General features: G+C 45.0%; 1 protein-coding gene across 1 annotated transcript; it reads left to right on the forward strand.

Moving 5' to 3' along the window:
- The first annotated feature begins 738 nt into the window (after positions 1-738).
- SF3A3 (splicing factor 3a subunit 3) lies at positions 739-17,030 on the forward strand. Its single transcript, XM_080920832.1, has 17 exons — positions 739-890; positions 1,171-1,218; positions 1,552-1,604; positions 1,710-1,815; positions 2,455-2,527; positions 4,440-4,531; positions 5,698-5,780; positions 6,958-7,096; positions 7,731-7,799; positions 8,576-8,643; positions 8,891-8,998; positions 10,799-10,868; positions 11,664-11,828; positions 11,920-12,030; positions 12,995-13,085; positions 16,036-16,091; positions 16,783-17,030. Exons 1-17 carry the CDS (start codon positions 795-797, stop codon positions 16,858-16,860), a joined length of 1,506 nt encoding a protein of 501 aa, XP_080776958.1. The 5' UTR covers positions 739-794; the 3' UTR covers positions 16,861-17,030.
- Positions 17,031-17,453: the final 423 nt, after the last annotated feature.

Genomic DNA, 17,453 nt, shown 5'->3' on the forward strand with positions numbered 1-17,453 from the left:
CTCACAGAGATCTGCCTGCCTCTGCCTCCTCCTGCCTCTTCTGCCTCCGCTTCTCCCTCTTCCTCCTTTAAAGAAAGGCAGCCTAGATTCCATTTCCTAAGCCATACAGTAGCTAGGTGTGGTAGTTCATACCTGTAATTCCAGCAAGTGGTATGCAAAAAGAATAAAAATTAAGAATTAAAGAGAATCAGGAGCCAACCCGTGCTGAACAGCAAGCATATCGTTAAGTGTATCACGTTTTTCTTAGACTCCTCTTCTAATAAACAAAGGTTATGTTTAAAGTATGAGTAGTATGAATACGTATGAGTTTTGTTGAGAACAAAACCACCACCATCTGCATTTTACTGACACACCAAAGTCCAGGCAAGGGGAAAACATCATCAGAGGTCACACACTGAAAACTAGAGCTTCCAGATCCCTCTTCTGTTCTGTATCCTTCAACTTATCGGTTCATGCTACTGTGACCCTGCTGGCCCAGCTGTCTGCAGCAAGCCACAGGCAAGCCAGCTGTCGCTTACCCTCAGCCTGCAGGCATCCTAGAGACAGCTTTCATCGCGGAGACATCGCGCTTTCAGACCCCCAGCCAGCAGGGGACAGTGTAGGTACTGTCGCTGGCAGCATCGACTTGCTCTCTTTGTGGTGTTCTTTCTTCTTGAGTCCCCCAAGCCACTTCCGGGACACGCGGAACTTTGGTGCAGCCGGATGCTGCGCTCTGAGACACAGGCGTGCAAGGCGGCAGGCGGTGTTTCCGGCAGTGTTAGTGGTCTGAGTTGAAGTGCCGCGGCCAAGGGAAAATGGAGACAATTTTAGAGCAGCAACGGCGCTATCATGAAGAGAAAGAACGACTTATGGATGTTATGGCCAAAGAGATGCTCACTAAGAAGTCCACGGTGAGTGAGCGGTGGTCGGGGCCGCATCAGAATGAGGGCCTTGGCCCTCTGCCGAGCCCTTGGCGCTTTCTTTGGCCTCAGACAGACCTTCCCTGCGCCCCATCTTCATCTTCCTCCTAAGCTGTCTCGGCGCTCTGGCCTCGTTAACGTCCTCCGAGGACCCAGCAGCCCCTCTGTTTCAGCCCCTGGCACCTAAACCAATAAGCTCATCCTTCGGGTGGCCTTTCCAACTCCTGAACTCAAAAGTAACAACGCATGTTACCGTTTGCCTTTCTTGCAGCTCCGGGACCAGATCAATTCCGATCACCGCACCAGGGCCATGCAAGATGTGAGTGCCCCGCAGTCGGCTTCCCTTTGGGTCTGGCTGGGCGCGAAAAGTACTGGCAGGGAAGGTTTGGAGGTTCATCATGATTTCTGCCCCTGGGTTCTTAGATAAGCCCCTCTAGGGGTCTTAGTCAGGTATCCTATCTCTGCCTTTCAAGTGCTGGAATTAAAGTGTGCGACCACTCCGGGGTCAGGCTGTCTCTTCAAAGTGGTGGAACTTTCAAGACCTTGTATTTCATGAGGTTTCCATGGGTCTTTGCCAAGACATCCTTTGTTGTTTACTTCGCCCTGTTGTACAAATTTGCTCCATTCTGATGGCTTTGTGTTTGCGTTTCAGAGGTACATGGAGGTCAGTGGGAACCTGAGGGATTTGTATGATGATAAAGATGGGTGAGTGACAGTCACATCCCTCCTAACTGTTAGTGCTTTTGAGGAGCTATGGTGAGACGATGGGTTTTGTGTTTTATGCTCTTTGGATTTGCTGATATCTTGCAGACTACGAAAAGAGGAGCTCAATGCTATTTCAGGACCCAACGAGTTTGCTGAATTCTACAACAGACTCAAGCAGATAAAGGAGTTTCACCGGAAGCACCCAAATGAGGTAAGGCCTCCGAAAGTAGTTTCTTCAGACCTATAATAAAAAAGAAAAAGAAAAAGAAAGATGCAAGGAAGATGGGGGTGTGCCATATAGCTGTCTCTGCAAGAAAGAAAGTACCACTTCACTGCAGTGAGCAGTTAGGCAACATCCTTCCCGGCATCCCTCTGCAACAAGAGCATGGTGAAGCACTAGAATCTGTTTCTGTCCAGTGAGAGATGAGTGATTTTTGCCCCAGAGTTCTTTGTTGGTTTGGTTGAGATTTCCCCTGCTTTCTTACTTTCTCCTTTTTATCTTTCACAAGAATTTCTCCTACCCAGTACAATGTGCTCCTAGCTCTGCTTTGAAATCTCCCAACACAATGGTACTCTGCTCACTTCCAGAGTTCATTACACCTTCAGGATTCATGTCCGATGCCAGCTCCTTTGTAAAATACCTCTCCTAGACTACCTCCTCCAAAGCAGTCCTTCCTTAGGATGCTGTATTTTGTGGCATTGAATGTCTGTCCGGCTCTAAAGCAAGGGAAGTGGAGAACACTAAATAGTCAGCTCCTCTGTACACTCAAGGCCAACGCAGGCATTAGAAGTCCAGCCCCGTGGGTGCCCGAGACATTGCCAGACCCACCTGAGCTTTTCTCTCCCATAGATCTGTGTGCCAATGTCTGTGGAGTTTGAGGAGCTTCTGAAGGCTCGAGAGAATCCAAGTGAAGAGGCACAAAGTAAGCGATGGCTTCATGTTTCTTCCTGGGAAATTCAAATCCTCTCTGAGCTATATAGCTACAACCTATGTCTGTATTCTCTTAGCCTTTGTTTTTATTTTGTCTGTATGGGTGTTTTGCCTGCATATATGTCTATATACATGTGTGTGAGATGGCTTAAGGAAGCCAGGAGAAGGAGTTGGACCCACTCCAACTATAGTTAGAAATGGTTTTGATTCAAATTCAGGTCCTCTGTAAGAGCAGCCAGTGTTCCTAACTGCTGAGCTACCTCTCTCAGCCCTAGAATCTTTCTGTAAACAAATAAATAAAGGCTGATTGTGGTGGAGTATAATTTAATCTCAGCCCTAGGAGTCAGAGGGAGGCAGTTCTCTGAATTAAATAAAGTTCAGACTTTTTTTTTTTAATTGTATGGTGAGTTAACATTTTTTAATTAATTTTTATTCATTTATTTATATCTGCATTGGTGTTCTGCCTACATGCATGTATGTTTGAGGATGTCTGAGATCTGAGTTACAGTTGTGAACTACCATGTGGGTGCTGAGAATTAATCCCAAATCCCAGGTCTTAATGAAGAGCAGTCGTTGCTTCTAACTGCTGAGCTATCTCTCCAGCCCCATTTTTTGTTTTTCTTGAGACAGGGTTTGTCTGTAGCCCTGGAACTCACTATAGGCCAGGCTGGCTTCGAATTCAGAAATGTTCAGCCTCTGCCTCCTGAGTGCTAGGATTAAAGGCATTAAAGTTGTGCACCACCACTGTCTAGTTTCTTTTCTTTCTTCTCTCTCTTTCTTCTTTCTTTTTTAAAGATGGGATCTCAGGGCTTGAAAGATGGCTCAGTATTTAAGAGCACTAATTGCTCTTTCAGAGGTCCTGAGTTCAATTCCCAGCAACCACATGGTGGCTCACAACCATCTGCAACAGATTCTGATGCCTTCTGGTGTGTCTTAAAACAGCTACACTGTATTCATATAAATAAAAATAACTAAATCTTTAAAAGTAAAAAAAGATGGGATCTCTACATGTAGCCCTGGCTGTCCTGAAACTGTGGACCAGGCTGTCCTCAGATGCACAGAGATCACCTGCCTCTGCTTCCCAAGTGCTGGGATTAAAGATGTGTGCTATTAATCCTGACTAATTTATTTTTTGTTTATTTAATTTATGTGTATAGGCATGCATACAAAGGCCTATGTGTAGGGGTCAGAGGACTTTATGAAGTCAGTTCTCTCCTACTTTTACCTAGGTTTTAGGGTTTGATCTCAGGCCGGAGTCATCTAGCTGGCTTTTCGCTCTTTTTATGGACAGGGTCTTACTGTGTATTCCATACTGGACTTGAACTCTGTTTTTGTTGAAACAGGGTCCCTCTCCCTTTACATAGCCTAAGCTGTTCAGGAACAGACTGTGTAGACCAGGCTGGCCTTGAACTAGTGATGCACCTGCTTCAGCATTCTGAATGCCAATTTAGAAGCAAAGGACGGGATTATGTGGCTTAGATTTGTTCCCAGAGACTTAGTTCATTTGGTAGACTATTTCTGAGTATACATGAGACCATGCATTCTGTTCCTGGCTGAGTAAACCCACACGATGACACATGCCTGTAATCCCAACATGTAGGTAGAAGCAGGCAGACCAGGAGTCTCAGGCCAGTTTTAGCTACCTGAAACCCTCTTTAACCCCCACCCCTAGGACCTCAGGAATTGGTAGCTGGGTTTTCAGATTGGTTTCTAGGCTATATGGACATTTTGTGTGTGTGCTCTCTAAGCTCAAAGGGAAACTTACCTCTGTCACTTGATGAGTGCAGAGAGGACATTTGAGTGACGGGTTACATTGTAGAACTTCTAAAGGTAGTGTGTTTGAAAGAGCAAGTTAAGAAAGTAGTCTGTAACATCCAAATCATGGACATGTGTGATTCCTTTAGACTTGGTGGAGTTCACAGATGAAGAGGGATATGGTCGCTACCTTGATCTCCATGACTGCTACCTCAAGTATATTAACCTGAAGGCATCTGAGGTAAGGCCTGGAAAGTGGAGAGAGTCTCATTCTTGGGTCTAAGTCGAGAGACCTAGTTAAAGCAGGTAGAGTGTTCCCAAGTAATTCATGAAATATTAAGCAGGTGACTTTGTTTCTTGGAATGAACACTATTTATAAGGAAAGTCAGGGTCTTACAGTTAAGATAGCACGCTCATTATTCTGTTTATTTATACAACAAAAATACTTTTGTAAAAATAAACTATCTGGGCAGTCCTATAGCCCCTCAGGGTGGTAGTAGGGACCTTGACACAGCATTGCAGTGATTGAGCTATGAGCCTGGTGGGCACACGCCTAGCCACGAGCCTCCTACCCCTGGGTTTTTCACCCTGATGCTGCATGGGTGCTGAGCCCACTCATGTCGGGACAACGGTGAAGTATTTCCTGGGCCAGAGCGTGCTCCGAAGTTCCTGAGACCAAGTGTCTTTTTTTTTTTTTAAATGTGAGTACACTGTACTCTTCAGGTGGGGCATGGTAACAGTCCTTTAACCAAAGCACTCAGGTGTCAGAGGCAGAAGGGTCTCTGTGAGACCTTGTTTCAAAAGGAAAGAAAAAGGTTCCTGATGGGGAAATGTCCCCAAGTTCAGCTACTAACCTTGAAGCTCTGCAGGAAGGTACCTTGATTTTCTGTGCCTCCATATATGGTTCCTGGATGGCCAGTAAGTGACAGCATGGATCAACACAGCCACCTTTTAAGACCTTATTTTAGAATGGCAAATTCTTCAGGCAGGATCCTGGCCCACCTGAATATCCAACCCAGGTCTTACTAGGATTAATGTTTGTTAACTTAATCTTACAGAGTTGCTTTATGTTCAGCAATCTTGTACTCCCTTCAGTGGAATCAGCAACCTTAAGGATTTAGAGGCAGGAAGGAAAGCCCTAATGTGAGCCAACGTGACTATACTTGGTCAGAACACTCAATTTTGACCTTGGTTTAAAAACAAAATTATTTGCAGTGGCCTCCAAATATAGAGGTCTCGGAATAACTTGAGGGAGTTAGTCTTTTCCTTCCATAGTGTGGGTCTCTGAAATAGAACTCAGGTCTTTATGCTTGGCGGCAAGCACCTTTATCCAGAACCCTTGGCCTGACGTTCTGAAGATAAGCTAGCTGACTGACCACCCTGACTGTCATTTGTTTCCTCTTTCAGAAGCTGGATTATATCACATACCTGTCCATCTTTGACCAGTTATTTGACATTCCTAAAGAAAGAAAGAATGCAGAGTATAAAAGGTAGGCACTCTCGGTTTCTAGGCCATTTCTGGATTTAATTAGAGTTTTATGGAAAGATCTGAGGTCAAAGTTGTGGGTTTTGTTGTCTGACTGCTATATATGAATGACTTTTGGGTTTATCAGAAGATAAGGATGATGACTATTATATTTTAAAAATAAATGTGGCTAGAGAGATGGCTCAGTGATTAAGAGCACTGACTGCTTTCAGAGGTCCTGAGTTCAATTCCCAGCAACCACATGGTGTCTCACAATCATCTGTAATGGGATCTGATGCCCTTTTCTGGTGTGTCTGAAGACAGCTACAGTGTATTCACATAAGTAAACTAAATAAATGCTTGCTTCAAGCAGCTACTAAAAACAAAAACAAACCAAACAAACCCTTGTGATGTTTTCATGGTGGTGCAAGCCTTTAACCCTAGCACTCCAGAGAAAGGAGCAGGTGGGTTCACTGAATTCAGCTGGTCTACATAGTGAGTTCCAAGCCAGTCAGGGATTCATAATGAAACCCTGTATGAGAAGATAAACATTTGGGATGTTCTGGTTGTAGACAATGGTATTTATGGGAACATCTGTGATCTTAACACATACCTTCCTTAATTTTGTATGATTTAGAAAGAAGTCTGTTTTGGGGACCTCGGAGGTCTTGGAGTTTAATGGGGGAAAGTTTCCAGGCTTAGTGGTGTGCTTGGATCTGGTATTAAGTGGAAAGCACTGTTGGCTTGGCCACACTTCTCATTACTGTTCCTCAAGTCTGCGCCTTTTTATGTTCTGTTTGTCTGACTTTCTTCAGTGAGTTAATTAAGACCTGTTATTTGACATTAAATCTTGAGGCTAAAAAAATGAAGTATGAAAGATCAGAATTTAAATGATGATGCAAAGAGAAATATAAAAGTCATTTAAAAATTAGTAGTGGACTGAGGATATGGTTCAGGTACAGAGCACTTTCCTAGCAGCCATAAGGCCTTCAGTCCTAACCCTGCAAGTACAAATGGGCACACACACTCTTCCGCCTGCGTGTGCGCTCTTGAGCACACACACACACACACACACAAGTGGTATGAGTGTTACTTTACCATTAGTATTAGAAATTAAGTATAGTTTGTGAGGCATAGTAGTGTGTCATAGGTAGAGTTGCGTCCTTGCTGTGATGGCTTCTTTGTCACATGGTTCTCTGCAGATACCTGGAGATGCTGCTGGAGTACCTGCAGGATTACACAGACAGAGTGAAGCCCCTTCAGGATCAGAACGAGCTCTTTGGGAAGATTCAGACCGACTTTGAGAAGAAATGGGATAACGGCACCTTTCCTGGATGGCCGGTGAGCTTCCATGGGGTTCATGCCAGGGAAGCGAACTAATTATTTTAATCTTGAGTCTCTGCTTCAGGAGGTTGGCTGTCAGGCCCTCAGTATCAGCTCCACCTTGAGGTCAGACATTCTTTGTACACTTAGAACAATTTGTCTGGGCTCACTAGACATTGTCTGAGCCCAGGATTTTTAACAACTGTATCTTGACTTCTTTGTCAAACTCTGATCAGTTTATATGATTAGAATCTATGTTTGTTTTTAAGAATTATTTATTTATTTTATTTATGTGAGTACACTGTTGCTATCTTCAGACGCACCAGAAGAGGGCATCAGATCCCATTACAGGTGGTTGTAAGGCACCATGTGGTTGCTGGGATTTGAACTCAGGACCTCTGGAAGAACAGTCAATGTTCTTAACTGCTGAGCCATCTGTCCAGCCTGAATTTATATATTTTTACTTCTGTTGATAAACTTGAACTTTCAGGAAGAAAACTAGCTGATTTCTTTTTCTCCATTTCTATGAATTGATCATTATTTGTAAATGTGATTAAAGAAAGAGACCAGCCAGTCCTGGGAAGTTAGATGGCTCCCTTTGCTTCATTCTTCTTATTAACCTGGATTTTAATAAACTTCCTGTTCCTGCCAGAAAGAGACAAGCAGTGCCCTGACTCATGCAGGCGCCCATCTTGATCTCTCCGCATTCTCCTCCTGGGAGGTATGTTTTACGACACATGATACTGCTCTTGCTTGGCTAGCTTTCTTTCTGGTGGTAGTGGCAGTAATGTTATTGTATAGGAATAGGAGTATGCCCGTACATGTGCCACAGCGAGCATGTTGGGGTGACAAGTGTGGGGGCTGCTCCTCTTCTTCCATTGTGGGACTCCTGAGGGTCAGACTCGGGTCTTCACTTGACAGCAGGCATTTGTTTCTTGCTAATCCATCTCACAGCCCTGGCTATCCTACAGAGGGGACTACTTGCTCTCCTGTATTCAGTGTCTTAGACTTATAACAATACTGTTTCCTGAGGACAGACATGTACAAAGGATATAGAAAGATCAGAAAGGAAAAAACCTTTTAACGTCTCTGAAAACTAAATTTCAGAGACCTGTGATATGATGTCATAGGATTTAGAAAATTAGAGGGAGGCTGAGGCAGGAGAGTTGTTGTAAATTTGAGTCTAGTTTTAAAGTAAGATTGGTCCCAAAACACAACATCAGTTATTCCAAAGCAAAACAGGGAGCTAGAGACAAGAGTTCAGCTGGTGGAGTACTTGTCTAGCATATGTGAGGTTCCGAGTTCAGTTCCCATCTCTAAAAAATACTACTATGGATGGCCTCCGTACCGAGAGCCACTAACACTTCCTTGTTGTGGCTGAGTGTAGACATGGCAGTCTGTCTCCGGGAACTGAGAGTAGGAGGTTGACTTTAGGATGGAGCAAACTTGCCTGGGGAAGCTAGTCATGTTGTGTTGTGACTGGTTTCTCTCTTCTAGGAGTTGGCATCCCTGGGTCTGGACAGGTTGAAATCGGCACTGTTGGCTTTAGGCCTGAAGTGTGGTGGGTAAGAACCTGGTTTTGATATCAAAAACCCCAGTGGCTACATGTTTGAATGATCCTCCAAGTGGCTTTGATTTTGTTGTTTGAAAATCATTTTGTGCAGTGCATGCTGGTGAAAGCCTTTAACCCTAGCACTGAAAGGGCAGGCGAGTCTCTGTGAGTCTGAGACTGGCCTGCTCTACAATAGTGAGCTTCTTTTAAAAAGAACAAAAAAAGATCATCTCTATAGTGTGTGCCTCTTACCTCCTTAGGACCCTAGAAGAACGAGCTCAGAGGCTCTTCAGCACCAAAGGAAAGTCCTTGGAGTCACTTGACACCTCTCTGTTTGCCAAAAATCCCAAGTCAAAGGGTACAAAAAGGTGAGTAGCTGTTTCCCATGGAGTCTGCTTTCTACTTCTCTTTGCTTTGTTTCCCCCTCTAAGACGCTCCCATAGCTCGGATTGACCTCAAACTTGCTAGTATCTGGGCACGACCTTCAGCTTCCCCCACAGCAGTGACCCTTCTATCCCTATCCAGAAGGTTGCTCTTGTGCTCTTGCAGGCCTGTGCCACCATGTCTGGGCTGTTTGTCTGTTTGCTTGTTTTGCATTTTGTCGTTTTTTGAAACAGGATCTTACTGTGTAGCTCTGGCTGCACTAGAACTCACTATATAGATCAAGTTGGCCTCAAACTCACAGGCATCCACCTGCCTCTGTCTCCCCAGTGCTGGTATTAAAGGAGAGCTCCATTAAACCCAGCTAAGGATCACACGTGTTTTTTTTTTTTTTTGTTTTTGTTTTTGTTTTTGTTTTGTTTTTGTTTTTTAATAGAACTTTTTCTTTTATTGAAGGTAGATTATTATCTCCTGCAATTTATCCTGATTATAGTTTGCCCTCCCTTTATCCCTCCTAGTTCTGCCCTACCTCCCTCCCATTCAGTTCCATTCCCTTTCTGTCTGTTATTAGAAAAGAACAAGCTTCTAAGAGATAATGGCCAACATGACAAAATAAAATATGATAAAGAGAAGGGAAAACTATCATATCAAAATCAGGCATGGCAACCCGACAGAAGGAAAAGAGTCTGGAGCAGACAAGACTCAGAGACACACTCAGTGTCACAGCCAGGAGTCCCATAACAACACTAAGCTGAAAGCTGTAATGTACACCCAGAGGACCTAGTGCAGCCCGTGTGGGCCCTGTGCCTGCTGCTTCCGTTTCTGAGCTCATACGCCTTGCTTTGTTGATGCAGAGGACGTGTGTTCTCCTGCTGTCCTCTGTCTCCACTGGCTCTTAGACTCTTTCTGCCTCTTCCTCATGGGTTACCTGAGCTTAGAGACCTCCCATCTAGACTCTTTCTCCACAGAGTGTCTGACTGTGGGCTCTGCATCTGTTCCCATCTGCGGGAAAAAGCTGCTCCCATAGTGACTGGATAAAGCACTGATCCAGGATCGTGTGATTTTTGTTTGTTTGTTTTTAAGATTTATTTATGTATTTATTATATATGAGTACACTGTAGCTATCTTCAGACACACCAGAAAGGGCAGCAGATCTCATCACAGATGGTTGTGAGCCACCATGTAGTTGCTGGGATTTGAACTCAGGACCTCTGGAAGAGTAATCAGTACTTTAACAGCTCAGCCATCTCTCCAGCCCAGATCACATGTTTTAAAAGCACCCTGAGCTAGATTAGTAGTGACAGCTGCATATATTGGTGCGCTACACACTTGTACAGGGTGGTGTTTTTTTGGTTTGGCCTTTTTTTTTTTTTTTTTTTTTTTTCTTAATTTGTTATAACAGGCCTAGAAAGTGGTTGTTACTCTGGATTTTGCAAGGACTTGGAAAAGTTGCCAAATGTGTGACCTTCCTTGTAGTTGCAAAGCAGCAGAGTTAGGACTTTGTATCGTTACTTGTTTTCAGGGCTTATTTCCTGCATTCCTTTGTAAATTATAGTGGTACAGTACAGTTCAAGTGGTCTTAAGAGGTCATTCACTGTATGTGTCGTGCACTGTATGGCTTCTGAGAAGTAACCTCAGGACTTGAGCAGAGAGGCTGCCTTTTGCATGTGGTGTTGCTCCCGTGCTTGAGATGGTCTAATGTGGTTACAGAGCCAGTGTTCCTGACAGGGAATAAAGCTTTAGGTCAGAAAGATCCCTTAATTGACTCAGCTTATTCTTGTTCTCAGAGACACTGAGAGGAACAAAGACATTGCTTTCCTGGAAGCCCAGATCTATGAATACGTGGAGATTCTTGGGGTGAGTGTATTCTTCCAGAGCTGTGCTGCCTCTTAGGGTGGGGTTACATAGGAAGATTTTGTTTTTAAGTTCACATAAGGAAGTAGGGTGGGCGGTAAATTAATTCACCTCAAAATGTGTTTCTCTTGAAGTCCACAGCCCTTCTCTGGGCTCATGTTGTGTTGTTAGGTGACATTCACAATTCCCACAAGGCCAGACATAGACAACAGACTTTAACCCTGTCTCCCCTTTCAGCCGGATGAAGAATAATGCAGCTCTTTGCTGAGCTTCCGCATAAACCAGTGGTGACCCAAGAAGTAGGCACTCGAAAGGCAAGACAGAGGTGACTCAACAGTGCTTCAAGTGTGATTCACTGTGGCACAACAGTTTACCCATGTTAAGACTGTGAAACATAGCCAGGCTAGAGGAGGGCCAGTACCAAGATAGCTATGGACAGTCCCCTCTTGTAGTCTCTCAGGAAGTGCCAGTGACAGCCCTTTATACCTTCCTCCTTGGTACTTGATGCTGCAGGCTAGTATGCCCATGAGCTTCCAGGCAATCCTGTCCCTGTTGCCCACGGTCCTGCAGGAGTGCTGAGGTTGCCAGTGTGGCTTTTTACATGGGTCCTGGGTCCTGGGGCTTAAACTCAGGTCATCAGGCTACCTGGCAAGTACTTCTTAACTAGCTGAGTCATCTTACCAACCTGACTTAACCTTATTTTACAACCAGAACCTTATTTTTGAAAGTGAAGGGCCAGCAACAGTTGTTCTGTACTAATGTGCGCCAACTTTGTTTTTCCTTTATGCCTCACCTCAGGAACAGCGACAGCTCACTCATGAAAATGTACAGCGCAAGCAAGCCAGGACAGGCGAGGAGCGGGAGGAGGAGGAGGAGGAGCAGATCAGCGAGAGCGAAAGTGAGGACGAAGAGAATGAGATCATCTACAACCCCAAAAACCTGCCTCTGGGCTGGGATGGCAAAGTAAGCCTCTCAGGTCTCCTCTGTCCCCTCCCAGGTAGAAGCAACCGCACAAGAACGTGGAAAACTAATGCAGTTGCCTGGTTTCTTTTAGCCCATCCCCTACTGGCTGTATAAGCTCCATGGCCTGAATATCAACTACAACTGTGAGATTTGTGGAAATTACACGTACCGGGGGCCGAAGGCTTTCCAGCGGCATTTTGCTGTAAGTTCAGAGCCATTTCTCTTGGGAATTGAGTAGAAACACAACAAGCAGCTTGTGGGGCCACTGGTGTCCAGAGCTGAAAGGAATCAGAGGCCCATGCTGTGGCTGTGGGTCATGCTAGTCCTAAAGCCTGCTCTCTGGAGACATGCTGTCACTCTGCTGTGGAACGCGGTTCTTATACTTTTGTCTTTCTGTAGCATCTTGGGTCATGTCTGGCTTTTTGATCATTTTTCTACATTGCTGTTAAAGGGCCTGGGCAAGTTTTGATTTTTCAGGTTTTAACTGGGCCCTTGCTTCTTTGCAGAAAGAGTAAACTAAGCCTTCATACTTACCAACCTGTTCTGGATACAAGTAGTGTCTGAGAACTACCTCATCAATGGGCTCACCCTTGCTGTATTCTGCCCTTCGCTTTGGGAGGACAGTTATGTAATAGAAAAGACATTCTATACTAGACAAGCATGGCAAGTTTTGTGAGCTCCCTCTCAGACGTGTTCCTAGCTGCTCCTGGGTCCTTTCCTGAGTTTATCTTCAAAGCATGCTGTTGGTATCCAGGATAAAGCCTGTGGTGGCTTTCTCTCTAAGAGCTGGAGTTATGGTTTCATCACACTCTCCCTGCTCTCTACAGCCTTCTGATGCCTGCTCATTACTTTGCTCCTCGGCCTCCAGAAATACCAGCCTGCCCTCATAGCCCTGCAGGCCTTCTGGGTTGTACCAACTTCTCTCTAGCACCGAGTAACGAGTCTCGGGTGTACTTCTCTGACACCGCTGACTTTAGAACCTGAAGTTTGTACACCTGAGACAGTGCAGCACCGCTTGGCAATGCCAGCTGTGTCAGTCCCAGCCAGCTGTATAGACATATACCCCAGAAGGAGTGCTGCCTCTCGCTGGGCTAGGGTCTGTGGTGGAATGAAGTGGGTGCTTTCTCAGCCATCACTGTTTCACACTGTCCCTTTCCTTCCTCCAGGAATGGCGTCATGCTCATGGCATGAGGTGTTTGGGCATTCCAAACACTGCCCACTTTGCAAATGTGACACAGATTGAAGATGCTGTCTCCTGTAAGTAAGCTTGCCGACTGTTCCCTAGCCAGACCAAGTAGCCACTCCTACAACTCTCCTAGTCCCCTGCTCTCTCTGAGCCCAAGAGCAGAGGTTGTGGCTATAGAAAGCTAAGGCACACATATAATTACTGCATTTTTTAAGGGAGTGAGCAAGTCAACAGTACTGATTATATCTCTCTTGAAAGGAACCCTATGCTGAGGTTAGAACAGGGATTTTAGCCTGAGTCTGTAAACTTTCCTCTCTGGAGTGTTCTGAGTGTAGGTTATATGTTTACTCTTCTGAATTGACTTTATTGTGTTAAGAACCACTGATCCAGAAGAAGAAAATAGAAGTGGGTCCATACTCGTATTCCTCAGGCAGCTGCAGATAAGAGAATGACCCCAGCAAAGTACTCGTTGGAGGAAGGGCCCCGGGGAATGTATGCCAGGTACTTCACTTGCCTGGCAGCCTCTGTTCCCAACCCTCACTGCAGGCTCTTCTTCCTCATCTGTCTCTCTGTGTGTTTCACTTCATGGGAGCCAGGCAGTGGTTTTATTTATTCATGGGTTTTGTTTTGTCTTAGTCAGGGTCTAACAGTGTAGCTTGTCTGTCCTGGAACTCACTCTGTAGAAAAGGCTGGCCTCAAACTCAGAGATCCATCTGCCTCTGCCTCCTGAGTGCTGTGAGTAACTGCGTGTGGGTGCATGCTTATGCATGTGCCACCACCTCTTGGCTCTCCTTCTTATTATTTTTGAGTTTAAAAGATATATAGTGTGTCTGTATGGTACACTGCTTATGTGGGTTTATATGCCTCGTGTATATACAGGATCCTGTGGAGCAGAAGAGGGCATCAGATCTCCTGGTACTAGAGTTACAGGCAGTTGTGAGCTGACATGTGGGTGCTAGAGGACCCTGGGTCCTCTGGAAGAACAGCCAGTGCTCTTAACCACTGAACCATCTTTCCAGCCTTTTCTCCACCTGATTTTTTGAGATAAGCTCTATTCTCAAACTTGGACCCCATTGATTCATCTAGGCTGGCTGGCCAGTGAGCTCCAGAGCTCTGTCCCTCCCCTCCAGCATTGGCCATAGACATTCTGCCTCACACTTGGCCTTTATGTGGGTGCTTAAAATCTAGGCTTGGATCTCCATGCATATGCTGTGGGGTTCTGCATTCTGAGCCATTCAATCCCCTGAAACTTGTTTTTATTTTGGGGATATGATCTGACTCTAGCCCAGACTGCCCTGAAACTCATTTTCTTTTTAAGGTTTATTTATTTATTATATAAGTACACTATAGCTGTCTTCAGACACACCAGAAGAGGACATCAGATCCCATTACAGTTGGTTATGAGCCACCATGTGGTTGCTGGGATTTGAACTCAGGACCTCTGGAAAAGCAGTTAGTGCTCTTACCCACTGAGCCATCTCTCCAAACCCTGAAACTCATTTTCAACTGGTCGTGATCGTCCTGCCTCAATCTCCTCTGTGCTGAAATTACAGGCATGAGCTCCTGGTCTAATTAACTTTCTGTTTTATTTTTGCCTTTTTGCTTTGTTGATAGGAAATTAAGTCATGGTTAATAGAATGAATTGTAAATCTACATTTCAAATGCTTTAAAAAAGTTGTTTGTTTGTTTGTTTGTTTTCTGAACCAGGTGGTGGTGGTGGCATACACCTTTAATTTCAGCATACTGGAGGTAGAGGCAGGCAGATCTCTGAGTTCTAGACCAGCCTGGTCTATAGAGTGAGTTCCAGAACAGCCAGGGCTACTTAGAGAAACCCTGTCTTGAAAAACATTTTCTTACATCTCTTTACTGTGTGCAGCTGTTTGTGTGTGCTCACATGCATGCATGGCCATCATGCGGTATAGGAATCCAACTCGGGTCATCACTCATGGGCAAGTATGAATATCAACGATGCACACATGTATGAATACCCCCTATACACACAGGAAACCAACATGGCAGTGGGGTATTGGCTGCGTTTTAAGAGCCACTGTGGTAGTGGTATGGTTTATGGTTTAGTGTGCTTCCTGTTACTATGAACATGGCCAACAGCAACCTGGGACAGAGAGGGCTCGTGTGGCTTATACTTCCAGGTCAGTCTATCACTGAGGGAAGTCAGGGTAGGAGCTCCAGGCAGAAATCAGGGCAGCAGATGTGAAGGAACACCCATTACAGGCTTGCTCTCTGCGGTTTGCTCAGCCTACTTTCTTAAAACTTGGAGGACCATCTGCCCAGAAGTGGTAGCACCCATGGTGAGCTGAGCCTTCCCATGTCAATCACTAATCAAGAAAATGGGGGCATTTTCTCACTTGAGGTTCCTTCCCAAATAAAACTAACCAGGACAAAGGCTGAGCTTGGAAAAACACTTCATTACTCCCAGAGCTTAGAAGGCAGAGGAACTCTGAGTTCCAAGCCAACCTGAGCGCAAGAACACCCAGGACTACTGTGTAGAGAAACCCTGTCTCAAAAAAACAAAACAAAACAAAGCCCTAACCAGGACATGTATGAAGCCTTCTCAACTATGGTTCTTTTTATTCCATAGTTTCTCTCGACTGTTCCACACTAACTGCTTTTTTTGAGAGTGTTTTCTTTTTACTGTTTGTTTTGGTTTTGAGATAGGATTCTTCTCATTTTGCACAAACTGGCCTCAATCTCACTATGTAGCCAAGGCTAGCCTTAAACTGCCAGATCCTTCTTCCTCTCCCAAGTGTTGGGGTTATAGGTGTGTATCTCCATGCTGATATCTGGGTCTCTGTCCTAAGACAGAACTTTTCTTTCACAACAACGTGAGACTGTGGTAAGTTTCTCAATAAGAAATTTTATCTACAGGTGGTTCTAAATCAAAATTCCATTTGGAGGCTGATAGTCATTCAGGGAACCTGTGGGGAGAGGGGCAATGGGGATGCAGTAACACTGCACCCCGTGGACTGTGGGCCCTAATGACTGCTTATCTCTCTCCTGTAGTGTGGGCCAAGCTGAAACTGCAGAAGGCTTCAGAACGATGGCAGCCTGACACAGAGGTGGGTGCTAATGTGGAGTGTATTAGGTGTGTCTTCAAGTGACCGCTCCCTCAGCAGGCAGAGAGGAGAGGCTAGGAAGTTTTCTGTACTAGCAAGTGTAATGAGACAGTGTCTACAAGTTGACTATTTGTGAGCCTGTTGGCATGCTTTTAAGTCTTTGTCCCCACTGAGGCTGATATGAGTAAGGAAATCTGCCACCTCTTAGGTCTGAGGAAAGCACTGAGTCAGAGGCAGTCCTCTCGGAGTAGGGATGTGTCTGTCCTGTTGGTCTTGACAGGTCTCAGAGATGACTGCCACACACTGAAGGGGTGCCAGTAACATCCTGGTCTTTATTCTATGTCAGTATTGCAGGTTTTTTTTCCATCAAGAGTCCTTCCAGCTGTAATGTAGACCTGGAGCACAAGACTGTTTGGTCTCCTGTGGACTCCTGTAGTGGCCCAAGGGCACTTGGGGACCATTTCACACTGCTATGTTTGGTCAGCCTTTCCCTGCCAGGCTTCCTTGTCTCAAACACAGGGCATTTCTTGAAAGTATATGAAGGGATAAGGGTGAGCCATGACTAATGCCACTCTAGATATCTAGAAATAGCACTGGTGTCCTCTTGAAGCTCTAGTTGAGAAAGCTATGTTAAGTTAATGCTGGCTTCTGGGTACCAGTTTAGCTCTGTGTAGCTAACAGCTATTCCTTTCAGGAAGAGTATGAAGACTCCAGTGGAAATGTCGTGAACAAGAAGACTTATGAGGATCTGAAAAGACAAGGACTGCTCTAGTGGTTGGCCATGCCTGGGCTTCCCTGAAAAACCTGAGAAAAATTTTCCCAACCAAATGTTCTTAAAGACTTTTTGCTATGTAGTATCTATCTTGTAGAAACAAGACATGCTAGCATATTACAGAATTGAAATGTGTTTTATCTTTGTTTTATATTAAAAGAATGTGTGGAGAAATAAAACCAGCTCTTGTTCTGGATGTGTTGTTTCTGAAATCCAGGTTTATGGAGTAACTTAAACCTTTTGTTCTTAATGCCTCCAGGCTTCATTCTCACCAGCGTCTATAGGGGCTTAGATTTAGGAGATAGTTATTACTGCCTATATATAATTCTGTGTGTGTGTCTCACTGATAGCCCAGGCTGGCCTTGAACTCCCACCAATCCTGCTTCAGCCTCCCGTGTGTTGAGATTACAGATGTGTGCCACCATACCAGGCATGTGTCAAGTAAGTGAGACCTACCTTTTCTGCCCTTCATGGCCACTCCCCAAATGAGCATCATGCCATCATGAACTCTGCCCTCAGTTGAGATGAGAAAACGGGCTGGAGAGATGGCGCAGTGGTTAAGAGCACTGACTGCTCTTCCAAAGGTCCTGAGT

The sequence above is a fragment of the Micromys minutus genome (assembly GCF_963924665.1).
Source record: "Micromys minutus genome assembly, chromosome: 9".
Classification (NCBI taxonomy): domain Eukaryota; kingdom Metazoa; phylum Chordata; class Mammalia; order Rodentia; family Muridae; genus Micromys; species Micromys minutus.

What these genes read in the sequence shown, in the direction of transcription:
- SF3A3 (XM_080920832.1), top strand. Translation starts at nt 795, where the DNA reads ATGGAGACAATTTTAGAGCAGCAACGGCGCTATCATGAAGAGAAAGAA. An exon ending in GCACCTTTCCTGGATGGCCG is followed by an intron (nt 7,097 to 7,730) that starts GTGAGCTTCCAT and finishes TGTTCCTGCCAG; the next exon opens with AAAGAGACAAGCAGTGCCCT. An exon ending in CTTTCCAGCGGCATTTTGCT is followed by an intron (nt 12,031 to 12,994) that starts GTAAGTTCAGAG and finishes TCCTTCCTCCAG; the next exon opens with GAATGGCGTCATGCTCATGG.